Source organism: Nothobranchius furzeri, chromosome 19 (genome assembly GCF_043380555.1).
Source record: "Nothobranchius furzeri strain GRZ-AD chromosome 19, NfurGRZ-RIMD1, whole genome shotgun sequence".
NCBI classification, from domain to species: domain Eukaryota; kingdom Metazoa; phylum Chordata; class Actinopteri; order Cyprinodontiformes; family Nothobranchiidae; genus Nothobranchius; species Nothobranchius furzeri.
In genome coordinates this window covers 18129160-18156231 of record NC_091759.1, presented here as the reverse complement: position 1 = coordinate 18156231, position 27072 = coordinate 18129160, and the positions used below count along the sequence as shown (strand labels likewise).

Genomic DNA, 27072 nt, shown 5'->3' with positions numbered 1-27072 from the left:
TCCCCACCTTGATTGACAGGATTATCAGGAGTCCACCCACCTGGAGCAGTTTGTGACCCACTTCCTGCTAAAAGAGACAACCAATCAGCTTCATTCGCTTCAAAGCTCGCTGGAGTGTGCCATGGAAACCACAGCCGAGCAGACGCGCCAAGAGAAGTAAGTGCAAATCTCTCTGGTCCTTCACTCTTAATAAGCACGCACACACACACACACACACACACACACACACACACACACACACACACACACACACACACACACACACACACACACGTCTGTGAAACTTGAACAAAATGTACACTGGATCTTGGAATATGAATGATGCTTTTGTCCGAAATGCCAGCACTGCTTGTTAAAACCACCCGGGTCTTTCCTAAATCCACCAGATTCATCTGACTAATTACTTATTTAATCCTCTTCCTGTGGAGAAAAGATGAATTCTAAAGAGCTCATTAGGAAAATTACACACAATAAGGAGAACGACACCAAGAAAGACAACTTTAATGAATAAAAAGCTGACTAATCAGCAGAACATACAAAAACACATTTGTTTATTCATTTATTCTGGCCTAATGTGGGTAGCATTTAGAGATGACAGTGCTGCCAAAATATTAATATTAATGATATTAAGACCAACACTTTGATTGGGGTAAATTGGAAAACAGTGTTTGATTACCCCCAGATGAGCTGTTCTCATGTCCTAACAGGCTGCCGTCTTTTCAAATTAACAAATAGTTTTGGAACAGGGCCTTGTTTCTGTATTTGTTTATTTGTTGTAAAAATTTCTAAATTTACATTTTTAATTGATTCAGGGATTCATTTGGTTTTAATATAAAACTTGACTGCTAGATGTCACTAAATCACACCTTCAAAACAATTCAATTAGTGTCTGGCTTTCCAAAAATATGGAAAAATACATAACATATTCATTTGAACTTTATTTATTGTGTTGCATTCTGGTGACAACAGCATCCTTTCTCACTGAAGTGCTTATGGTCTTGCACGACAGATGATTTTCTGGTGAAAATCCTAAAACTAAATGCTTGCTGCATCCATTTCCTGTTTCATTTTGATGAGTGAGGGCTATTCATTAGAAAAATCAGCCAACATTTGAACATAACTTGAAATAATTTCTGTATAGACTCAACCAAAACTCCTATTTACAAAAAAAAAAAAATAAATAAAACGGAACAGTTTAGGACTGATTTTTGGTGGTAAATTTTCTTTGATGTTATTTTGGGAGGGAAAAAAAACTAAAAATCTGATTTTAAGATCTTTATAAGGATAAAAAAATTAAAATAGAGTTAGAACATTGAGCTATATTACAATATTAATGACAATTTACAACATTGACTCTACAAAAGTGATACCTTCTATAAAGATGCCATTTTAGCCCTTTTTAGACACACCAAGCCGGCAAAACGGCATAATATTATTGCAACGGTGTGTCTTATAAATGCGCCATGCCGGCATGGCGATGTGCAAATTTAGCAGCAATCGTTCCACCTCGCTTGGTAGTAATAATTCAGTAATGATACAGCTTCATCGTTGTGGCAAATTGACGTCATTGTTTTGTAAAAACGGCTCTTGTTATAACTTTGAAACCTGAAAGTGGAGCTGAACCTCCCAAATACTCACCTAGACTCAAGTTATTAATTACATCTTAGAAAAATTAGTGTCTGAACCAAGGTGAGAGCAACGCGATCAAAAAAGGTCACGTGTTTACATGGAGGGGGCGGGGCTAAATACTTGTACTGCAGCCAGCCACTAGGGGGCAGTCATTTGTTTGTTTTCATGGTTCATGTGCCGTTTGGATGTCTAGTTACTTTAAATGTTGATGGTTATTGCAAAATATTTAAACGTCCACATGCTTTCTGAATTCATCAAAGGCTTGAAAATAAAAGAGAATCGACATGAAAGGCTGATAAAGGAGTTGTGCCATTGTTTGGTCATAATTAGCGTATTCGTGATGCACCGAGGGCTAATGAGCACCTCTCTGGCTGTGTGAGACGAGTGCAGCACTGATGAGGCTTTTTATTCTCACAAGGTAGCGTTTGTTCCGGCCTCCGTTCTTCATCATCCTGGGTCTGCGTTCAGACCTCCCTACATGCCCCCGGTGCGCTCAGGTCATTAACGATGGCGGTGACTCACCCGGTGCACGCATGCACAAATTTCATACATGGAAAATATGTGTGCGAACCCCCCTGCAGGTTTACGTCCGAGTTTATTTGAAGCATGGTGTATTTTTATGACGGGGGGAATGACGCACTGGCTTTTCAGCAGCTTTTCATCTGCATGGATTCAAGCTGCGATTTTCTGTTAATAAGAAAAAAATCAAACTCTTTTCCCCTCTTGCTGAACAGATCATGAAGGGCTCACTGGCGTACAATTAAACAAAGCTGATCTGATTGAAATAATGATAATAATCTCTGCACCCATTAGATGTGAAAGAGGAATGACTACTATTTCGCTTAGAAAGTGACTCAAGTTTCACGTCTTTGCATTTAAATGAAGATTCTGGAGATTTTTCCTGATTCTGTTTACTTTCTTTCTGTCTCACCTCCTAAATTTGATCCATTTCTCTTTCCTCAACTACATTTCCACACAAGTGTCATTTACTGTTAGCAGACCCTCCTTCTCTTCCTGCATCTTTCGTTCTTGAGAAATTCCCCCTCAAGCATTTGATTGTTATCAGTGCGTAAACATCAAAACATCTGTTTGTTCCTCTGCTGGCTTTTACTTTAAGAGACTTTGGTCAAAAGGAAAAACTCATATTTGTTCTCATTGTTGTTATCACTTCTGCTCTGAACTTCCAACGGTTATTGATTGTTTCAGAGGCATCCCATGGATAGCTTAGTCCTAGCGCTCTTATAATTATAGCCTGACACCTTTTCCCTTCCCTTCCTTTTTTAGTTGATAGTTTTAGCGATTAAAGTTGATTTGCAGCTGAAAATGTGAGTCAGACAGACCTAGAAATCCCCCAAGCTCGCACCCACCTGCAATCCTGCAGGGTGCCAAGTGAGCATTTAGAATCATGCTACTATAAGTGGTTTCATATGCCGCTTAACAAAATCACCGGGGAGAGCATTTCTGTCTTAGTGTCATTAGATTATTAAAGGGGACATATTATGCAAAACTCACTTTTAACATCCTTTCGTGCTGCCATGTGGGTCTCTACTGCCTCTATAAACGCTCCAAACATAAAAGAATATCCATACATTTTCTGTCAGTGTTTGGTTTAAGGACTTGTGTGCCTAAAACAAGCTGTTTCAAAAAGTCCCAATTTGTGATGTCACAAACGGGGAAATTAGAATAGAACCACCTCTCACGTGCAAAAGAGAGTTGCAGGAGGAGTGGCGGTTCTACTATGAATCCCTCCTAGATATCTGAGCTTCTCTATTTATCAGCCTGAGCGGGGATGGGTGGGCGTGGCCAGTTCCAGCTTGTTTTCTTTGAGTGACAGAGCCCTGAAATGACTCATTCTGGAAGATACTGAAAATATCAAGAGTAAAACTGCTGAAATAGCTCTATGCTAGAGAGAAAAAACTTCATAAACATGTTTTGTGTAGGTCATAGAACTTTTAAACCTTAAGAAAAAAGTCACTATATGTCCTGTTTAATACCTAACTAGGCAATGTAATTAATTTGATTAAACAGGTTGAATGTAAAGAGAATGCTGTAGTCGTACTGTTAAAGAGCAAGTCCCCCAGATCACCTTTTTTTTGCTGATAAACTATATAAATGAGTGTCTAATCGGGCTGTAGACGTGTGTAGTCAATAAATTGGAACTTTAGTGCATCTTAGTTAAAATTCAAATATTCTGCCTAAAACTGTCAGTGTTACGCCCTCTTCAGGTAAAAAATTGCACTACATTTGATTTTAAATCTGCCATCGCAATTGGCTAAGAGGTACCCTATGATGTTAGCTGGTACATTATGATGTCACAATGTCGCTGTGAGCCTGTGTGTGTGTGTGTGTGTGTGTGTGTGTGTATTTGTTCTAGTGGCTTCGCCCTCTCAGTCTGCCAAGAGGCAACACCTCCTTGTGGAGCATTTTTCAAACAAGAAATTGGAGTGGAGTTAGACTCTGGTAGGGGGTGGCTTGCTCTTTAAATAGATTCAGTCTCATAAAATGTTAGAATTTTCCTAAAAATGATCTTTTTCCAATACATTTTAACATTTTCTTAATTGTCATATTTTAAGTGATGTGGTAAAGTAAGGAGTTTTTCAGCTTTTGCTTTTCTTTGTCACATTTAAATGTTTCAGATCAGCAAACAAACGAGCAAATAGAAATTTCTGTTTAAAACAATGATTTTGTTTATTAAGTAAATAAATAAATAAATAAATAAAATAAAATCTTATATTTTCAACATTTAATCTTTGTTTCTAACTTCAAAATCTGTTTGTATAAAAAAGTGAATCCCAAATTAAAACTAAAACTAAATCTAAAACCACATGTAAACAAAAGGGGGGATTTGAAGAAAGCTTGTCCTCAGAACTAAAAACACTAAAAATAAGCATCACGAGCACAAGCACGTGGATTAAAATATTCATTGTTCCCTCTCAGAATCCCTGCAGTGTTTTCAAAGAACAGGACAGAAGAACATGACAGTAGTAAGATGAATCTAAGGTGATGTCACCCTGTGGTAACATGCACCTTGTCAGTGACATTAGCTTCAACGTCAGCCCAACACAGAAAACAAGCAGCAGAAGTCCAGACATCTCCGTGTTTTTACTAAATTTATTCCCAGCTGGAACAACTTAGCTTTAGATTCTGTGCTCCTGTCACCTGCTGGGAGAGCTCCACAGTCTGGCAGAACGATAATATAAAGTTTAAGATCCTGCACACATATGCACAGCAAAGTGCATAAGCAACTAAGCAGGAGGTTTTATCCTCAAATTTGCATCATATTTGGCCTCAAAACATCAAGGTGGAGTATTAGGATTAGTACGTTCAACACAAACCTGCCACACCCAGTCCTGCACAAGCTTACTGCCCTCTGGTGGAGGATCTACAAATTATTTCATGATTTAGCCTTTAAGGGAGTTAAGGGGTTTTAAATTGCTTTAGTGCAACTCTAAACTTCGGAGTGGTAATGTGTTTTTCCTTCTCCAGACAAGGCCCTTTGAAGCCAGAAGTTTTGTCCATCCAGCTGTCGGGTCGCCGCCTCAATCGGAGGCTCCAGAGGAACAACAGCCTCTCCCCTAACAACCCACTGCTCAGTCTGGTCAATTCAGGTGGGTTTAAAATGCCAACTTCAAACCAAAACTCCCTAAACCCAGGGTGCATAGGTGAATAGGTGAAATTTTTTAAAGTCACTTAAAAATGTGTACATGTGACTATCTTAGCCTGTTTCATGTAAAGTAGGTAATCTTTTATAATTTATATTTACCCTAAGTCCCTCTCTTGGCCTCTACAGCAAAACAAATTGTTTAAAGAGCAAGTCACCCCCTACCAGAGTATTACTCTGCTCGCACTTCCTGTTTGAAAAATGCAACAAATGCTGTTGCCTAGCAGACCGAGAGGGCGGAGCCGCTAACAAATACACACACACACACACACACACACACACACACACACACAGAGGCTAACAAAAACATTGTGACATCATATGGTACCAGCTAATGTTCTAGGGTACCTCTTAGCCAATAGCGATGGCAGATTTAAATTCAAATGCAGTGCAGAGATTTTACCTGACAATGGCACAACACTGACAGTTTTAGGCAGAACATTTAAATTTTAACTAAAATGCACTAAAGTGCAAAACTATTGACTACACGTGTCTACAGCACGATTAGACACACATTTATATAGTTTATCAGGAAAAAAAACGTTGATTTGGGGGTGACTTGCTCTTTAAAGTGGGTTGTAAATGGGATTGTCCATGTGTTACACACTGACACCATCTTTATGAAACCAGTGAGTGATATGGGAAACCAGTTGGAAAACAGTAGCTTGTTTAAAACTCTTTAAAGGAACTATTTCCATGACTCGGGCATTGAAACTCAGCAGGAAGTCAGAGTAAGGAAACACACTTGACACACATGTTTCAGGAACTACAAGTTAGAGCAGAGCTGAGCTGAAGGCAATTTCCCTCTGGGATTAATAAAGTATTTTTGAATTGAATTGAATTGAATTTGGAGTCCCCTTTCCTGATATTTGGACATCTCTCCTCATATTGGCCAACAGCAACGTGACTCTACCACTGACTCTGTTTGCTCTGCAACGTTGATGTCTTCTCTCCATAAATAACACAAGCCTGGAGGAGTTCTGTCGTGTGGTGGAGTTGCTAATGCTAAAGGTTAGCTTCTACTAGTCGAGATGTTCTCTGCTGTTTCCTAGATGCTAAACCAACAACAGCCTTCACTGTTAAAAGTCAATAAGGGTGAGTCCATGAATGTTAAGGGACAGTGTGACGTAGATCTGTCAGGATTTTCTAATCCTAAAGTTTCACCGTCTATTTTCCATCAGTAGCTGATTCAGGACATAGGTGTAGGAGACTATTTTCATATTCAGCCTGCATGAAAAAGTCAGAGTGACCCATTATAACCAGAAATAATCAGTAAAAGATTGTTTTTCAGTGAAGTACCACTTTAACGAGGTTCAGGTGTGATTGGAAGATGTATGGATTAAAAAAGTACTCATAATCATGACACTCAAGGGTCTAGAAGACTGATGCATCACTTCTGCTCTGTCAACATTTTTATTGTTTTGCATATGGTTCAGTTATAACAAATAACAAATATGTTTATCTACAATCTTCTACAGTAGTCTTTTTTCTTGCATGTTGCTATTCCACATCCCCAACATGTCACCAGCTGTGATTGCCAGCAGTTCTGTGAAACAAATGCAGAACCTTTGCAGGCTGATTATGAGGCTCAGAGCCTTTCTATTGATTGGTGTGCTTGTTTGCAGCACGACATGAAAGGAAGCCTTGAAATTTCCCCTGGCCCAGTTTATAATGGCTTTTTTTAGTTTGGGAATTAATGCAGAAAAGTATTTTAAAATAAAGTCGATATGCATGGCGTCTTTCATCTGTTCACCTTTGTTGTCCCCTCAGGTCTTTACGACGAAGATTGTCAGTGGACAATTCAGGTCAACAGGCTGCAGAAGCTCATCGACCGACTAGAACAAAAGGTTATTTCACCACGTTTCTCAAACATTCACACCACTTGTTTTCTGCACAGCTTCCTCCGTCTCTAGTCTTTGTTTTCACCATTTGCGCTTTACATTATTCTCTGAAATTTACCTCATATTTGTGGATTCATCAAAGCTCAACAACACCCACCCACACATGTACGCATGAGCATATGCACACACACAGGAGATGTCAGCTGAAACTCGCACAGCTGCTGTCTGTTCATGTTGAAAGAAGCAATCTGCTGTAAAGGGAGAGGTGAAAATACATGAATGCAGCCAGAAAAATGTGTTTGGTTGTTTAGCAATGAGTAAAAATGCATGAAGCATATTACTCATAGTTAGGGACATTTTGCAACAGGTTCAAAATAAATGATTTAGCATGGACTATTTTTATTTATGCTAACTCTTTGTCACTCTGCTAAATGCTACAAATAATCTCCTAAACATAAAAATGAACATTTTTATTTTTAAAGCAACAGTTCATATCTTTTGAAGTTACTTTTAGAACAGCAAAGTTTTTAAGAAAAATAGTGTTTTTGATCAAGTCTAGCTAAGGTCTGGTTAGCCTTAAAATGGGCCAGGTATGTAATGTCTTCTCAAAAGTTGAATGGCAATTTATGCAAATAATCTTCAAATTTACACTAACTTTCTTATTTAATGATTGTTCCATCAAAATTCTTATAGAATTTCTGCTACAGTAGTAGCTAGCTCCATGGCTAATAGCTAGTATTCTGCAGCTAGCCATGCTGCAGTGCTAGTGCGCAGACCTAATTAGGGTTCCAAGCCCAAAGGGCAGGGAACCCTATTGTTTTTGTACGTATTTTTCATTATTTTTCCGGGATTATTCTTCTCCGCTAATTTCATATGGGCGCAGGAGCCTGAAAATGCCAGAAAAAATCTGACATGTCAGTCTGGTAGAAAATCCTGACCGTTACTAAGATTCGAAAATTCATAACCAGCAATCACTAGTTGGCACTGTTGCGAAGGTCAATGCGTTTCAGCTACTAGCTCCCAAACCATAGGCCCGACAGTCAAAAACTTTATATGTGCTTGATCCTTGGATGATTCTGCATGTCGTTTATATTGGCCATGCCCACTCTTAGGTGGTTTATGAAACATAAAATGTAGTCTTGATTTGATTACCCCCTTGTGTTTAATATTAGGACTTATTTTTATTGACAGCCACTAATGCAAATATTATTTTTTTGTAAGATAAGTTTAACTTTTATGATCCTTATAAAAATATAAGCAGAAGTCTCACATCACAAAGGTAATCTGGGAATATTTTGAGATTTTTGTACAAAAGCAAAGATTTTTTATTAATTTTTTTACTTTATTCCAGTTTTTCTGTTTAGTTGCATAAAAAAGTAAATATTTTTTGTTAGAATTTTTTTAGGTATATAGTAAATATAAACAATTTATAACATCCCACATGTACCTATGGTGATCTGAGATTTTTCTACTAATTTTATAAAGTAGCACTATTTTTTTAATGAATATTTTAATTTTGGGCGTGACCCTTATAATTATATTTACCAATTTTTCTTCAAAAAAGCTTTGAATCTACTGATTTAAAAACAACAGCATTGTATTCCGCAGGTTAACATTACCATGTGAGAATATTTAGGTAATTTTATGATGATTTGTAGATTTTTCAGGATTTTTCAAAATCATTTGACCAGGAAGTCACGAAATGAAACTCATAGTTTTTGTTGACAATCTAATAAATCTAGGGACATTATCAAGTATTTATATTATTCCTAATATACTGTTGAAGTATAGATTATTGTTCGGTAATCTTTAGATCAAATATGGATTTTATAATAAAGTTTTTGTTTCGGTCAGTTTATTTATGAATTTCAATATATTTTTTAAATTAAAAAGTATTTAATTTAGAAACAATAAAATGACTAAACCTGATTTCTCATGACCCCATGATGATCCAAGAATATTTTGGAAATGTATTTAAAAAGAATACATTTTTAATGAATTTAATAAACATTGTCTGTAATATTGAAATGGTAAATGGCCTGTATTTGTACAGCGCCTTTGTAGGAGGGTTCAACAACCCTCCAAGGCGCATAACACAATCAGTCCTTCAGCCATTCACACACACAGTCACACACTAGTGGGAATCCACAGCTGCCCTGGGGCGCACTGAGAGGCAAGGCAGTATTCTCTGGTCAGAGATTGGATCGATCCTTCAACCTTCCGATTACTGGAAAACCCCCTCCAACTCCTGAGCTACTGCTGTCCCATGCAGCACATGACTTAATTAACTACATCTCCAAGATCTTTAAAAATCAAACGATGGAACTGGATTGTTGTAGGAATCGAGATGTTACCGATGTCTGTGAAAGATTTTCCTATAGGCTGTACAAAAGGTTCAAGGAGATTTCCTGACTGTTCATTTCATTCTGCCGGTTTAGAGAGCTGACATGACGCCTGCAGGATTCTTTCATCCATTCACACACACAGTCACACACTAGTGGGAATGAGCTACAATGTAGCCACAGCTTCCCTGGGGTCCACCGAAAGGCGAGGCAGTATTCTCTGGTCAGAGATTGGATCGATCCTTCAACCTTCCGATTACTTTACAACCTGCTCTACCTCCTGAGCTAATGCTGTCCCATGCAGCACATGACTTCACTAACTTCACTAACTTGGGCTGCATGGTGGTGCAGTGGTTAGCACTGTTGCCTCGCAGCACGAAGGTTGCAGGTTCGAAACTCAGCTGCGGCCTTTCTGCGTGGAGTTGCATGTTCTCCCCATGCATGCGTGGGTTTCCTCCGGGTACTCCGGTTTCCCCCACAGATCACAACATGCCCTATAGGTTAAAAATTGTAAGTCGCTTTGGATAAAAGCGTCTGCCAAATAAATAAACATAAACATAAACTAAATCTTCACGGTCTTTAAAAATTAAACAATGGAATTCGATTGTAATCACGATTGAGAAGTCGGCCATGCCTATGAAAGATTTTCCTATAGGCTCCGCAAAAGGTTCTATGAGTTATCCTGAGTGTTCCTTTCATTGCACCGGTTGAAGTGAGCTGAAGGGACGCCGGCAGGAGAACGTGTTTTTGGAGCGGGGCCACGTGAGGAATGGCGAGGGCGAGGCCGGGTGGGGGACTGGCGCTGGTTGGCTTGGAACCTGTTGCTAACTGCTTGCAGTTCTAGTTCCTTTTTGTTTCTATTTGCTTGTTTTGTTCTATATTTAAATTTTTGAGTGAAATTGCTAAACCTTTGCCCTAATTTAAGAAAAAAAAATGCTAAAAACACAAATTTTTGTAACTTTTTTGTGTCTTTTTGACGGTTGTTGCTTGACTTTTAGAGGGTGGATATCTCATTGTTTACCCTGTATTTAGTAGAAAAATAAACTCACACATTTGTCAGATGCGTAAAACTGATGCATTTGTTACAAAAATTATTTTGAAATGTTAATTCTTATGTGCAAAAATGTGCACATTTATGGAGCAGAAGCACACACCAGTAGATGCAATATCTAACAGAGAAACCTCACACAATAACCAATCATGCACCTTAAATAGATATTTAAAAATATACCTAATTCAGAATAATTTAAAAAATATCAAATAGTTGAATAAAAACCATCAAAGTCAAAGTTGTTTTTATTGTCATTTCTACCACATGTGCAGGACATACAGAGAAACGAAATTGAGTTTCAGTGCACACAATTCAGAGATCAGACATACATGGGTAAGACACATGACAAGAATTGGTGACTGCGGTCATTCGCAACATGAGTCGCGCTACCTTAATAGATAGATGAAAAGGGTGTTACATGAGGATAATTGGGGGTAAGGTAAAAAAAAGGCATAGCAGAGTTAGACCCAGCGGGGAGTAACTCTATTATACAAAGAAAACTCCCTGACTTAGAAGCACAAACAGCACACACACAAACATCAGAGTCCAATGGGGAGGCGGGGATGGGTGGGGATCCTGAAGCCTCCAATGGGAGCTACCGGTACGGCGCATCAACCAGTTGCAGACCAACAGGTGGGAGGGAGAGATAAGGAACAGAGAGCACACTGAGTTTCCCGCAGACGTCTCAATCTGAAGGAAGAGGGTGAAGGTCGGGACACAGCATCTGTCGGCATTCCTCCTTTCGTGGGGGTGTGTTGAAGCAGCCTTGAGAGGCTGCTATGGCGTCAGATAAGGATAAACATGACTTTGTTTGGGACAGGCAGAGATAATTTTCCTCTCTTCCTTGGAGTCTATTAAGTGGTCATTCTTGTCCACCGTGAAGCCAATTTTATGTGTTCTAAACATCTCCACATCGTCCGGTGACCCTCTCCGAGATGACTTCCATCTTGCGTACTAAAACAAGCAACGCCGCGAGGACATTACCCAGCTTACGGTTCACCTCGAGTAACGTCCCAGTCTGTGAGGTCACCGCCCGAGCGGCACATTCCATGGGTACGGGTCGCACTCCAATCGCTCCCGTCTACCCAAATTTCCAGAAAACCAGATATCCTCCCACTCCAATCAGAAGAAATCCAGTGATCATCAGGCCGAACATCCACAAATCTTCCACGTCCTCGATGGACAACTGAGAGAGGCACATGATCCGCCAGACCTCCCAAGAATCGAGTGCATATCCCGATGCGAATGTCCCCTCGGGACAGGTGGGAGCCCCCTTCTCCGTTCTCATCGTAGAAAAAATGTTGTCAATCGCGTTGAATGACCAGTTAATTAAGTCCATATTTCCAAAAGAGTAGTGGTTTCAGGAGAAATGCAGAGAAGTGCTCTGTAGGCAGACGGGACAAGAGCCTTGGGGAAGCCGATAAGGTAGCTGAGAAAAAAGCGTCTGTACTCTCTGAATACAGAATAGAAAATCCCTTTACTGTCTCTCAGCAGTGTCACATCAGCAAATAAGATTCACAAAAGGAGCAAAGAAGAATAAAAATTGATTAAGAAAGGAAAGAAAACAACATTCAGCTTCTTGTTGTATTGTTCCTATAATTTCAGTTTAATGTCTCCAAAAACTTTAATTTGCACTAGATTCAAACTTTCATTGGAATAAGAAACGCCTTTTCTGTGTTTGCAGGAGATTCGTCTGGAGCCCTTCGAGGATGAAGTCATCGAGAGCAAATCGGTTAGTTTGTTGACATTTATTCACCATGCACTTGTCTGCTGCAGTGACCACACTGCGGATTACTCCCATCACACAGTAGCACCGGCAAGGAAGCCACGCTGACAATGCATAGACGGTGGTCGTCATAGCAACAACACAGTTTAAAGTTATCAGGAGCGTTCCTCGCTCTATTTTGCACCCTCAATCTGTCCGGTTTGGACTTGATATTGAGTTGTAGATTGTCAGACAAGAACCACACATGAATTTATTGCTTTAGAAATATCCTCCAGGCTTGTGATTAGGTGGGATTTATTTTCAATGATGCACAATGTGCGCAGGTATGCACTAGCTGCAAATGCCGAGGTAAAAACACTTTGTTGTTGGTACCAATCAAGATTCGTGTCACTCACTTCAGAGCTGAGAACACAAATCTCACATCAGCTGGATAAACAAACAGGATAACGTGGCATGATTTAGTCCCAAATATGGATTTTTACAACGTTGGTGTTATTTTGACAGATTTTTCAGTAAAGAGACAATTCAGCATTTCTAACTTTTAAATACTGGTAAAAAAAAAAAAAAAAAAAAAAAAACCTGAAAGACTGATGTGATGTTGCTAAACCAAACAGGTTTGTTGAAAATCATGAAATAGACACAATACGCCGCTAAAGTTTGGTTTAAACTAAAATTCTAATCTTTTCCGAGCTAATGGCAAAAAATAAATAACTCTTTCATTTAAAATAAACTGTATATCATCAAATTAAAATTCTAGGATTCTTTATAAAAGTTTAAATTTCTGTTGACAACTGATTAGGTTGTTTTAGTCGAGTTACGGAATATTGCAAAATCTCAAGCAATTCGTTGACTCTCTGCTTCAAACAAGTGAAATGATGGTTCATTATCTGTAAAATCGGTTGAATTTTAGGGCTTTTTGTGCTCGGTATCATCCATTAGCTGTGGAAGCCATCTTGAATGGGACTGGTCCCAACAGTTGGTTGGACATTTATCCAGTGAATCCTTTCTGAGATTGTCATTAAAATGTCCGCAGTGGTATTGATGCAGCAACATCATGCACACCGTAATAAAAGATGACAGTGGGAAAATGAAATGTTTCACTGCTCAAGTTATGCTTCTTTTTTTAAAAGGGGCACCAAACTAGAACCAAAAGCCGTATCGATAGCAGAGATCTCAACAGACACACATCGCCCAGAAAATTTAGCAAAAGTTAATTCAGATGGATTCTGTCAGCAAAATACAAGCAGGTGTTTAGACTGCAGTATGACCAAATTCAACATGTATTCCTAAAGAGTTGAAATTCGTCTTGGAGCACTGCTGAATCCACTCTTAACTAGTTCCTTCCTAGAAAGAGAAAGGGCCCGTTGCCAGAACCTCCGGGTAATTTACCGGACGTTTGTGACATACATGTCTCCATTTCATCGGGCCAGCCTGATAAGACTGTTTTAGGGTCCAAACAAATATCTGAACTAGAGTATGCACTCAGCAATTTCCTGGTAGAGTCGCTGGGCGGGACTTGTGGTTAACTCATGGTGATTGGTTGTAACTCAATAGGAAATGATATCAGTAGGCATCACCAAACAACCAACATTTGTAAAACTGGAAGAGTTGCTAGTGAAGCAGAATGGAAGAAAAATAAAATAAGCAGCATTGATGCATCTTTAAAATCACAATTTTTAAACTCCCAACGCCAAAAAATGCATCAGAAATCCCCTCAGAACTGCGTGATTTATGCTGCTTTGTCGTCTCTACAGAGCGCCATTAAAAAACAGTGCTTCGTCAATTAATCAATCAATCAATCAACCAATCAATCAGATTTGATTTATAAAGCGATTTTCAAGCAAAGTGCGACTCAAAGTGCTTTACAGAATTAAAACGACCCCAAATTCCCATTACAGTTTTAAAACATTAACAGACACACACACACACACAGACACACACACACACACACACACACACACACACACACAAAATCACATCAGTAAAAATTTATATTCGGCTGAATCCAGATGAGCCAAGTAAGGTAAGGCAAGGAAACACCATCAGAGGAGCCATCTGCCCCGGCAGCATCAGGTCTTCCACAGCAACTAAGTCAGGGCGCTCAGAGGAGGGGGTGCATACACCTCCACTTAAACACTACCTATAGAGCGCCCAGGAAGCAACAGTCGACCACTGCCCCTGGGGCAGAGGGCCCCCACAGAGAAAACACGGGATTAAAATGAGTAAAAATATGAAAATAAAAGAGCTAATATAAATGACAAAAGTAAGATAATAAAATCATATGGACAGTAAAATAATATTACTAAATAATGAAACTGTGCTAAAATATAATAATATAAAACATGCAAAGCCAGTAATAAAATATAATCCTGTAATCGTCTGATCGTTGAATGTCACTTTTTACGTCACACAGCCGAGCTCCCGGTCCCCTAAATAGATAAAATTACAACTTTTTTTTTTTTTTTGACAAAATGAAACTTTTCAAAAGTTGGTGATCCCTTGGGCCAGCTCCTCCAGGGAAGAGTTTGGTGAGATCATGGAGCAAGACTTCCGTACGACTTCGAGGAGATTCTGGTCCACCATCCCACGCCTCAGGGGAGGGGAAAGCAGTGCGCTACTAACACTATCTATAGTGGGGACGGTGTGCTGCTGACCTCTACTCAGGACGTTGTGGATCGGTGGGCAGAATACTTCGAAGACCTCCTCAATCCCACCGACATGTCTTCCAGTGAGGAAGCAGGGTCTGGGGACTTTGGGATGGCCTCTCAAATCTCTGGTGCTCAGGTCACTGAGGTGATTAAAAAGCTCCTCTGTGGCAAGGCTCTGGGGGTGGATGAGATCTGCTCGGAGTTCCTTAAGGCTCTGGATGTTGTGGGGCTGTGTTGGTTCTGCAATATCGCGTGGACATCGAGGGCAGTCCCACTGGACTGGCAGACCAGGGTGGTGGTTCCCTTATTTAAAAAGGGGGACCACAGGGTGTGTTCCAACTTCAGGGGGATCAGACTCCTGAGCCTTCCTGGTAAGGTCTATTCAGGGGTTCAGGAGAGGAGGGTACATCAGATTGTTGAACCTCAGATTCAGGAGGAGCAATGTGGTTTTCATCCTGTCCGTGGAACACTGGACCAGCTCTATACCCTTAGGGAGATCCTGGAGGGTGCGTGGGAAATTGCCCAACCAGTCTACATGTACTTTGTGGATTTGGAGAGGGTTTGACTGGGTCCCTCAGGGGTCCCTGTGGGGGGTACTCCGGGAGTATGGGGTAACAGCCCCTCTGATACGGGCTGTTAGGTCCCTGTATGACCGGTGTGAGAGCTTGGTCCGCATTGCCGGCAGTAAGTCGGGCTCGTTCCCAGTGAGAGTTGGACTCCACCAAGGCTGCCCTTTGTCACAGATTCTGTTCATAACCTTTATGGACAGGATTTCTAGGCGCAGCCAAGGTGTGGAGGGCATCCGTTTTGGTGGCCTGAGGATCAGGTCTCTGCTTTTTGCAGATGATGTGGTCCTGTTGGCTTCATCAGAACGTGATCTTCAGCTTTTGCTGGAGCGGTTTGCAGCCGAGTGTGAAGCAGCTGGGATGAGAATCAGCTCCTCTAAATCTGAGACCGTGGTCTTGATTCGGAAAAGGGTAGAATGCCTTCTCCGGGTCAGGGATGAGGTCCTGCCCCAAGTGGAGGAGTTTAAGTATCTCGGGGTCTTGTTCACGAGTGAGGGAAAACTGGAGCTTGAGATCGATAGGCGGATTGGTGCTGCATCTGCAGAGATGTGGGCGTTGTACCGGTCTGTTGTGGTGAAGAGAGAGCTGAGTCAGAAGGTGAAGCTTTCGATTTACCGGTCGATCTACATTCCTACTCTCACCTATGGTCATGAGCTTTGGGTAGTGACCGAAGAACAAGATCACGGATACAAGCAGCCGAAATGAGTTTTCTCCACAGAGTGGCTGGGCTCTCCCTTAGAGATAGGGTGAGAAGCTCAGCCATCCGGGAGGGGCTTAGAGTAGATTTGCTGCTCATGCACATCGAGAGGAGCCAGTTGAGGTGGCTCGGGCATCTGGTCAGGATGCCTCCTGAACGCCTCCCTGGTGAGGTTTTCCTGTCACGTCCAGCCGGGAGGAGGACTAAAGGTAGACCCAGGACACGGTGGAGGGACTATGTCTCTCTCACCTGGCGAGGGAACACCTTCGGATTCCCCCGGAGGAGCTGGCCCAAGTGGCTGGGGAGAGGAAAGTATGGACCCCTCGACTTTGGCTACTGTCCCCATGACCAACTCCAGATAAGCGGACAAAAATAAATGAATGGATGGATGGATGGATGATCACTGCCAAAACTGTTGCATTATGCTGATGTCCCTGAAAGAGCCGATTTGCTATGGATACACAATGACTGAGATGACAGAGCCAATGTATTTTCCCGTCCGCTTCCCCCTTCAAGAAATGTATCTGAATTTTTATAGTTGAAACATGACTATTGGCATTTGTTTGGGGAAAACAGGATAAAACTTTGCAAGAAATGATGCGGAGGCCAACGGATCAGTGTGAAAACTATTTGCAAGTCTCAGTTGTCTCACTACGAAATTGATGCAGACATCTGTGTGGATTAATCAATATGTAATTAGCTTAAAAGCGCGTATCACTTGGAATAAATTGCCCCCCCCCCCCCCAAAAAAATCCTGATAATGACCTGATAGTGTTTATCAACATACGTTTATGTCTTTCTCCTAAATTAGGTACAGAGTAAGTGTCCTCGAGCTTCGGACTCACACACACAGTAATGTTTTCATCACTGCATCTCCAGAAGACTCACCCTCATTAACGGACACTGTTTACCTCATACAGGGTATATACAGCAATCCTTAAGTAAAATTTACTACTTTTTTTTACTACCTTCAGAATTTTTTTAAAACCATCACAACACTAAATTGCAAGTGTTAATCAGCGACCTATTTACACGTATTTTAACATATATAACATACAAAAAGAATAGACTTAGAGACTCACTGATGTTGACAACGTATTGCACATATTTATTTTACTTAGAAAATAAGCCAGGCACTTCTGTTCAGCGGTTCAGACAGTTGACCACGAGGCCTGAAATGATGCACAACGACCACTGAATATGACGTCATCATTATGTGACCGGATATGCTAAAGTAGGGCTGCTCGATTATGGCAAAAACAATAATCACGATTATGGTGACTGAAATTGAGATCTCGATTATTTAAGACGATTTTTCAATTTATGTAGATTTTTTTATTTATTTTTATTCAGTCATAAAACTGCTCAGGGCACAATCAGGGCAAAAATAAACAAGAAACAAGATGATCACTAAAATAACTCCTGATTCCCAGTATAAAAAGACCAATATACTTATAGCTCATAGTCTATGACCCAAGGGCTATAGACCTTGGTTTAACTCATTTGAGTCTAACCAGTACAGACCCAAATACCAATATCTTGCAAATATTGACAACAAGAATTATACAGTGGCATTTATAACAAATACATGCAAATAAATTGATGTTCACAAAATGTTGCATAATATTTATTGAGTCGTGTCAAGGTGCTGTAGGAGCATGCACTAGCACCGCGTCCTCAGAGAGGTTAGTTATCAACGTGAGGAACTTATTTCTACCTTATTTATAAACTATTTATTTACAAGTCCATCAGTTAATGTAATAATTGTCCCAACCACAGCTGCACCCCCCACCCACCAACCCGGTCTCACAGCAATCGGGGGCAAGCTGCACGTGTGTTTAGCACGCCGCACGCGCACATTTAGCCGTTTTTAGTGGCTCAGAAGCCCGCAGGTACGGTGTGTGTGTCACTCACTCTGGTTAATCCAACAAGGAGCCGGCTCCGAGAGCTTTTTCTTTAGCGACCGACACATCACTACATCATTCCCTTTCCTAATGTCCTGAAGAACGGTACGGAGTGCAGACGGAGTGTTTAGCTAACCTGCAGGAAATGTCGTCGACAGTTATCCAGAAAGTAGCTAAGGGTTACCAGAGATGTTTCTGAGGTGTTCGCTAGGTACTTTTAAGATTTAAAAAGTCAAGAAGGGGGTCTGAAAAGCTGCTAGAAATAGCGTCAAAGTCGCTAAGTTGGCAACGGAGCGCTTCATTTGTAACTCAGGGCAGCTCAAGTGGGAGGAGCAAATAATCGGCTTGTTTTATTTTTATAATCGTTCAAAACATTTCATTCGGAATATATTTCTATGTCGATGTTCAGAATATGACACCTGATAGTCTGAAAAAAATAATACCTAATTTGGAAAAAATAATACCTCTGAGACCAAATTTAACACTTTTAATGGCCTTAAATTTGACTATTTTTATTTATCACTTTTTAATACTTTTTAAAACCCCGCGGACACCCTGCTCATAGCCAGCAGGCGGACCACTCACTTCCTGTTACCATTAAACCAAACACTTATTTCATGGGGGGATGAATTGTAACACCTCTCCACCAGTCAGACGAAAGAAACTTTACCTTTGTTCCTTTTGAATGTTTTGTTCTGCCAGAGAATTTCTGAACGCTCCAAAGAACCCTGCATGCTCTCTTTATACCAGAGGCTAATTCTGACCTTCTGAATGTTCGTGTGTGTGTGTGTGCGCGCGCTTACAGCACATCTTAATAGTCCAACGGCAGCTCTCTGTGTTGGAGGAGGAGCTGGAGGAGTTTCGTTTGGCTCTCCGGCAGTACATGGAGTGCGCCTGCGCACAGACGGGATGTCTACAGTTGGTTCATTTCTTTATTTTTACTGTTTACGTCATCTGTTATTGTCTTTATAACGTATGTTATTATAGAAGAGTAGAAAGTAACTCATGCAATATCTTTTGAGATCTTATTTAAAAATATGTTTCTGACAAAAGCTTTTCTAAATAGAGAAACTCTCAAATCAAAACAGTTTTATCAATTTTTTTAATTATCAACCACCTGCAGGTTTATGAGTGGAAGCATAGAATATGATCAGGATTTAATTTTGAAGGTGCAATGTGTAAGAATGACATCCTGTGGTCAAATGTGGTTACTGCAGTCCATTTTTCAGCAAAAGTGTCCCTTTTCTCACTGCCGTTCCGTGTTTCATGGTTGTTGGTTACGGGTCAGCACAAAAAAATTCTAGATGATAAGCAAAGATTAGTCATACACAGTAAGTTGATACATAAATAAATATATTGTCATGTCAAGTATTAGCACTCTTGGGTATTTTACGGTAGGGAGTACTTACTACACTTACTACTGTAGCTTGCCTCCGGCCTTAAAGGAAGTGTGGCTGTTTGTCGTCTTGCTGTTAGCTTGCCGTTATAGTTCTGAGAGACTCATTTAAGGAAGTAAAACATGATGATTGACTCATTATTCATTTCACAATACATTTCACTTAAATATATAGTGTTTGGTCATTGAAAAAGTAGCTTGAGATACTTTTAGAGCCAACTATTTGCTTCTGATTGATTGTTAGCATTTGTAGAGAAGAGGTTCCTACATTTAATTAGAAACCATAAAACGTGAAATATCACGAAGTATGAAATATCACCTTAATGGATCTTTAAGTAAATTTAATCAGAAGAACGGATCTTTTTATTGCAGGGATTGAGCAACACTCCGTATTAACTTCAAGAAAAGAGAGTGAGTCAAGTTTTAAAAGTTTAAAGATTTATTACTAAACAAATTAAAACTAGACTAACTTTAAACACTAAATGTTTGGTGTAACTAAGGTGAAGTAAGACTGAGAACGGTGTCTGTGTGAATATGTTCAGAACCAGCAGATCCGGAGAAACGATTAGTTCTGATGGGAGTGAAGATGATGTTTTGCGCTAAGCCTTGGTTTGGAGATTTATACTGTAACACTCATTGAGACACCATTCTGCCGGCCTACGTACCCTTTGCGGAAGTCCCCGTTAGATCAGGAATGTCGAGGTCAAGCTTGACCTTCTCTGGAACCGAAGCCGGTAGGAAAAGCAGCGGTTGCCGACTAGACCAGTCTTGAGATACTTCCGGGTCACAACAGTTTTATTGGCATCTAGCGAGACCCAAAAGGGATGGTTCAGCTTTTATTCTGAAAGGAACCATTGCAGCAGGTGGAACATCAACAGATTTAATCCAGCTTGTTGTTAGGTTCTTTCGGCTGAAGAGGAAAGTTACGGATTGGCTGCTCCGACAACTTCTCTAGAACGCTTTGAACTGGAACTAAAGATGACGTGGGCATAGTTTTATAATTTGGATGTTTTGATTTACGGTCGAATCAAAAAGGGACAGATTTACCAAGCACCGGCAAAACCACGCCTCGCGTCAGATCTGGAAAGCTCTGATCGGATCAGAAAAAGGAAATGTGTCATGTGATTCTTAACATTACGTGTGATCAGTCTAGTGGAAACATTTAAAGTTATATTACTTATTATAACTACTGATCATAAACATTGTCATTTCACAGATTGGTTCACATTTTATTATTGGACTAACACTTTGTTTGATTAGCTTTATTAAAAATAGAGTTCTTCTGATTTATTAAAAGAAAGAGTCCTTTGTCTTGAGCTGGAAAGGCAGACACAGTTTAGAAGCAGATGCATGAGACCTTGAGCAATATCTCATGCAGATTAGGTTTGTGTCAGAAACTTCTGGTTTCGCTTTGAGCAGAGCGAAACAGAGCAGGGCCTTTTAGGTCAGAAGTGGACAATTCATCACGCTACACATTGTTAGCCCAACGTTAGCTTGTAGCCTCAGTCATCCAATATTAGAGGGAAAAAAGATGCTGTGGCTTCTTACGGGTACAAGAAATAACTTCTGGGTCGCTCCTGTTTACTGGCTTCAGTTCTTTAAGCAACTCTGGAGCTTTTTGCCTGCTGGTGTTGAATTGCGAATGCCTCCACTGCTGTGTTAGCGTGCTGCAGATTTGCAACCTCATAAACTCAGAGTGTAAACAGTAACTATCTTTTATTTTTTTCGAAAGGAGAAAACCTGACAAGCCCCCAGCCGGCTGAGAATAAAATCTGTTTTGGTATAACCTTCCTTCCACCATGACCAAGACGTGATTATTTCACATAATACACTTCTAAGTGTTTTTTTCCTTCACAAAATGACATATTTTACTTGAAAATAGCACTTTAAAGTCTCAAATTAAAGTAATAAATATCTAGTTTTTAGAAAATTTAAACTAATCTGAGACAAAACTTCAACTTAAAGTTAAGAAAACCTTTTTCTGGAGCCATTCACCATTCAGCAAATTTCTCACTTTAGTGGGCAGATTTTGAACCAAGCAAAGGATAAATATAATATTAATGCCTTACATTAAATAAGTAATATATGCTTTATTTAATTTGACCTTAAAATACCTTAATAGTGAAGTTTTGTTATAAAAAGTGAAGGAAATAAAGCTTCACTTTTTAAATCTTTTTCAATTTTTTTTTTTTTTTTTAGAGTTAAATCAATAAATCAGACATTTTTTTAATGTGTTTGATGTTAAGAAGTTTCTACTGAAATGTCTGATGAAATCATTCTCCTGGACTCGTTTGCAGTCTTGAGACGTGTAATTTACGTGATTTTAGAAATAAATTAAATTAAATTATTAGAATTAAGAGCAAATTAACATCGTAATAAATCAGGATAAGTACGAATTTTTGACACACCCTGACCACGATGAGAGAACATCTGCTTTGATCTTTTCGTTTTACAGCTCAAGCCCTATAATTCCTCTGCTCAGTTGCGACTAAACACGTCTTCCATCTGACTCGGTTGTCTGCCACTTTGGTTTTTGATGAAATCCTGCAGCCTTAAGGGCACTTTGGCCTCATCACCTCCTCCTCCAAAGATTTGTGTTGTTTTAGCTCAGATGTTTACGATAACATACAGATGTAGTGTGGCCACATTTGAGCTGTAAAATCAGGATTGTGTAGGGGAACGTGAGGCAGCACGCTGATTAGCCACTGTTTGACTCTCTCGCTCTCTGGTTTTATTTTTCAGCATCGCAGTTCAGCGACTGGCAAATGAGTCACGCTTCATCCTCTATGAATTCTGGGAGCACAACAACGTGTGGAAGAAGTGAGTGTCTGTTAAACGAACATTATTAGGAAATTTGTTCTGCTTGAACTCATTAGGATAAGGTTTGCTTGAAATAAAAGAGCAAGAAAGTATTTCTAACTTTTTAACAGGAAGAAAAAGTTTAAACTTTATAGATTGAAAATATTTTTTCTCAAAACTGCCTATTTTAGAGTTTATTATAATTTGCACATTTACCCCTTAGGGCCGGTATCCTGCACGTTTTTGCTCCAACACTTCTGATTCAGTGGTTGATTCACCAGTTCAGCAGCTCATCAGGCTCTGCAGAAACCTGTTAATTACCTGCTGATTGAAATCAGGTGTGTTGAAGCAGGGTTAAAAGTAAAATGTGCTGGATACCGGCCCTTGATGGACCAGGGTTCCCCACCCCTGCCTTAGGTCAAACACTTTATTTTATGGGAGCATGAATTTTTCAAAAGCAAAACAATCAGATTTTTTTTTCAAATGTCAATAATAAAATAATTATATAATCACTGAAAACACTATTAGGTAAATATATGACAAAAGTAATGACAAAATACGATTGCATTTATCTACTGCAGTACTGAGGTATTCCACAAGGAGGCAGAAGACTTGTACAGAATTTAATGGTGGAAGTTTGAGGAACGTACTAATCCTGTTAAAGAGATAGAGGTCAGAGAAACCTAGGAGTATGTGGAGTAAATATCAGTTGGAATCAAAGGGTTCATTATAGAAACACTAAACTAAAAATACAGAGATATTTGAATAAATAAATAAACAAATAAACATTATTTATTACCTTAATTTATACATATTTTAACCCTTGCTGATAGATAGATAGATAGATAGATAGATAGATAGATAGATAGATAGATAGATAGATAGATAGATAGATAGATAGATAGATAGATAGATAGATAGATAGATAGATAGATAGATAGATAGATAGATAGATAGATAGATAGATAGATAGATAGATAGATAGATGCTGAATGGATGGATGGATGGATGGATGGATGGATAGATGGATGGATGGATGGATGGATGGATGGATGGATGGATGATGGATAGATAGATGGATGGATGGATAGATGAATGGATGATGGATAGATAGATGGGAGGACAATGGAGGGATGATGTATGGATGATGATTGATTGATGGGTGGAAGGATGGATGGATGGATGATGGATAGATAGATAGATAGATGAATGGATGATGGATGGATGGATAGATGGATGAATGGATAATGGATAGATAGATAGATGGATAGATGATGGATGGATGGATGAATGGATGATGGATAGATAGATGAATGGATGATGGATGGATAGATAGATGATGGATGGATGGATGGATGATGGATGAATGGATGATGGATAGATAGATGAATGGATGATGGATGGTTAATTAAAATGATGATGTATGGATGGATGATGGATAGATGGATGATGGGTGGAAGGATGGATGGATGGATGGATGGATGGATGGATAGATGAATGGATGATGGATGGATGATGGATAGATGGATGATGGGTGGAAGGATGGATGGATGGATAGATGAATGGATGATGGATAGATGGATGATGGATGGATGATGGATAGATGGATGATGGATAAATAGATGAATGGATGATGGACAGATAGATGGATGGATGGATAGATGAATGGATGATGGATGTAGATGAATGGATGATGGATGGATGGATGATGGATAGATAGATGAATGGATGATGGATGGATGATGGATGGATGATGGATAGATAAATAAATGGATAGATGAATGGATGATGGATAGATAGATAGATGAATGGATGGATGGATGATGGATAGATAGATGAATGGAGGATGGATGGATGATGGATAGATAAATAAATGGATAGATAGATGAATGGATGATGGATGGTTAATTAAAACACGATTTCCAAGTTATACTTTTAATTTTCCCATTTTTTTGCACCTTAATGATTTTTTTAACACTTGGTAGTAAGCTCACACTTTTGGATCAAATAACTCAGAAAATGTAAATAATCTCTAAACGAGTCTTGTGGGCATCATATCTTCTAAACCTGCAGGTTTAGTTGACATATTGGCATCTAGCAGCTTTGGTGACTTTTTCCTTTTTCCAATAAACTTTCTGTATCCTCAAAAATTCTTGATTTTGTGCCAAAAATCTGCACAACAACTACAAAAATCAGACGCTTTCTTCAGGATTGAGACATCACTGCTAAAATAACAACGATAGAATATGAATCTACTTATTCGTCTTTGGACGGATCCTGCTCTCTCATCCCTCTCTGACTTTCTCAATCCTAGGAAGAGTTGTTCTTTTCCAAACGGAAGGATTTTTTGTCACTGAGGTGTTTTCAGGATTCAGGCTGGGTGTTGTGAGAGCGAGAGCTTTTTCTCAGAGCTCAGCCATCTCCGTGGGATCAAACTCAGGAAAAATGAACGCCTGCTCTTGGCTTAGTTCCTCTCTGCGGACACTTTCCCTCCTGTCCATCATCCCAGCAGAGAGCTTGTCACTCACTGGTGTTTTAAGCTGCCGTTTTAGTTTTCCAACTCCTGCTTTAAAGGTTTTCTCACCGTCTCAGGAGGTTTTTTATGTGGGAATTGGTGGATTTGAGATCTCGAGTTGTGTTTTTTTCAGGACTTCAAAACCATCTGATGCAAAATTGATGACGTGTAAAAAGCCAACATTTTTACACCTACAGAAGCTGTATAATGAAACCTTGTCGGTTTAGAGGATAACTCGGCCATGCACACTTAAAATAGGTGTCAGACATCTTTTATTATAAATAGGGCAGTCACACGAACCATCTGTCATCACTTCATCACACCCTGGAGCCGTGAGGCTGCCTTACCCTCACACTGTTTCAGCTCTGCTGGTTCAGAGGCGTAGCACCAGCAGATTCCCTTCCACTCCAACCCCAATGGTCAAGAAGAGATTTGTGTTAGAAGAGCACCACATAAAGCATCTTGATTGTCTCTTTTTATGTCTGTTATCCAGTCACCTACAGACCAACTACAGTAAAACCTTCCAGAGGGGGAACGTTGACTTCCTGGAAACTCCTGAGACCATCACTACCATGCTTGTTCCTGGTGAGATCATTCGCTGCTCTGATCCATATGGATTTACATCTAAAGGCCAGGTTCACTGAGAAACCGTTCTTACTTCTTTTTTTTTAATTACGATTGATCAGCCTGAGTTTCATGTCCAGCGTGAACATGAAAATAGTCGTCTACCCTTATTTCCTGTATTAGCAGCCGAGAGAAGGGAGACGAGGAAGCGTTTGGATTAGAAAAACCACTAAATTTTTACGTCACGTTGTCAAATGAACATTTATGGGGTGTTTCTCAATGCCAAGGAACCTTGCCTTGATGTCTTGGCCCCGCCCTGGTTGCCTAGGAGATGTCATCGGGAGCCGCCAAAACGTGTTCCAATGTTCATGTTCTACCGAGGCGTGTGTTCTCCGTTTGTTAGCCGTTTAGCTAGCTGAGCAAGGATACACGGGAGGTGTCTTGTAGCCTAGCCTTGGTAAAAAATTACCCACAATACACCGCGGTATTTTCAAAAAGAAGGCGGATCAGAAGCCGGCAGCTACTTCGGGGACAAACTTCAAGTTTAAAAGTAGGTCAGTTAATTTAAAATGTTTTTTTTTTTAGGTCCAAAGAAGTTATCTATCGTTGGTTAGTTGCTTAGTAGTTGCAGCTTTGGTTGCTAGCGGGTAGTAACTCACTAATATTTTTAATTTAGTAAACATATACACAATTTATTTATATTGAAACTAATACGTATTAAATATAACGTTATCTCCTGTGTCACGTGACGTTACGTGACCGCCATGGAAGCTGCGGTCACATGATGCAAGTCTGTTCCATTTAACCGTTTTCTTTGACCAAGGAAGGACAGTGTCCTCGTAAGCAAGACATCGCCTCGCAAGGCCATGCGCCTTGCTAAGCACATAAACATAAACATAAACATTGAGAAACCCCCATGGTCTCAACCATCTTGGCTTGTGACAGGGAAGCTAGTAGAAGCTAACTGTTAACATTAGCAACTGCTGAACAAGATGGAACACATTCAGGCTTGTGTTATTTGTGGAGATAAAACATCATTGAAAAGTGAACAGTCAGTCATAGAGTTGTGTTGCTATTAGCCAATCAGAGGCAAGTTGTCCATATATAAGGAAACAAGACTCCAAAATATTCTGTCTGCTGCTCAGCTCTCATCTAGCTCACTTCTAGGTCCTGAAACAGGAGCGCCAGAATGTTTTCCCCAGAGATTGACTCAGAAGGCATTCATTTATACTGAAGACCACTGCAAATGTGTTGAAAAAAACAAGTGAACTTGGTCTTTAGTATTTATCTCAATGACACTGTGAAGCTGTGAAAGTTGGAACCACTCTTCAGTTAAAATGTCTTTGGAAGTCTGAGCTGAAAAGGATGCTCCTAACATAAAATGTTTCAAACAAGCTCTAAAAGAATAAGTTATTTATATTAATTATATCAAATATTTGTCTTGTTGTAAAATTAGATAAAGGCATGAACTGTTTCTTTGTTCGCTCTTCAGCCTCCTGGTGGGTCCTCAACATCAACTGAACGTGGAACGGCATCTTTCACCAATCGTCACAGATGGATGTGAAAGCAAAGCTCTCTCTCTCTCTCACTCACTCACTCACTCACTCACTCACTCACTCACTCACTCACTCACTCACTCACTCACTCACTCACTCACTCACTCACTCACTCACACACACACACACACACACACACACACACACACACACACACACACACACACACACACCCCT

At 39.9% G+C, this 27072-nt stretch overlaps 1 protein-coding gene across 1 annotated transcript; it reads left to right on the top strand.

The window, feature by feature from the left end:
• LOC129164594 (N-terminal EF-hand calcium-binding protein 1-like) lies at nucleotides 1–26992 on the top strand. The gene is made up of 8 exons (XM_070547686.1): nucleotides 1–156; nucleotides 5116–5237; nucleotides 7061–7137; nucleotides 12209–12256; nucleotides 18871–18983; nucleotides 22204–22281; nucleotides 25269–25360; nucleotides 26832–26992. The coding sequence occupies exons 1-8, from the start codon at nucleotides 122–124 to the stop codon at nucleotides 26858–26860; spliced, it is 594 nt and encodes a 197-aa protein (XP_070403787.1). The 5' UTR covers nucleotides 1–121; the 3' UTR covers nucleotides 26861–26992.
• Nucleotides 26993–27072: the final 80 nt, after the last annotated feature.

Bases quoted from the DNA above. Each gene is read 5' to 3' on its own strand.
- LOC129164594 (XM_070547686.1), top strand. From the start codon at position 122: ATGGAAACCACAGCCGAGCAGACGCGCCAAGAGAA. The intron at 7,138-12,208 runs GTTATTTCACCA...CTGTGTTTGCAG, and splicing joins TCGACCGACTAGAACAAAAG to GAGATTCGTCTGGAGCCCTT. The intron at 25,361-26,831 runs GTGAGATCATTC...TTCGCTCTTCAG, and splicing joins CACTACCATGCTTGTTCCTG to CCTCCTGGTGGGTCCTCAAC.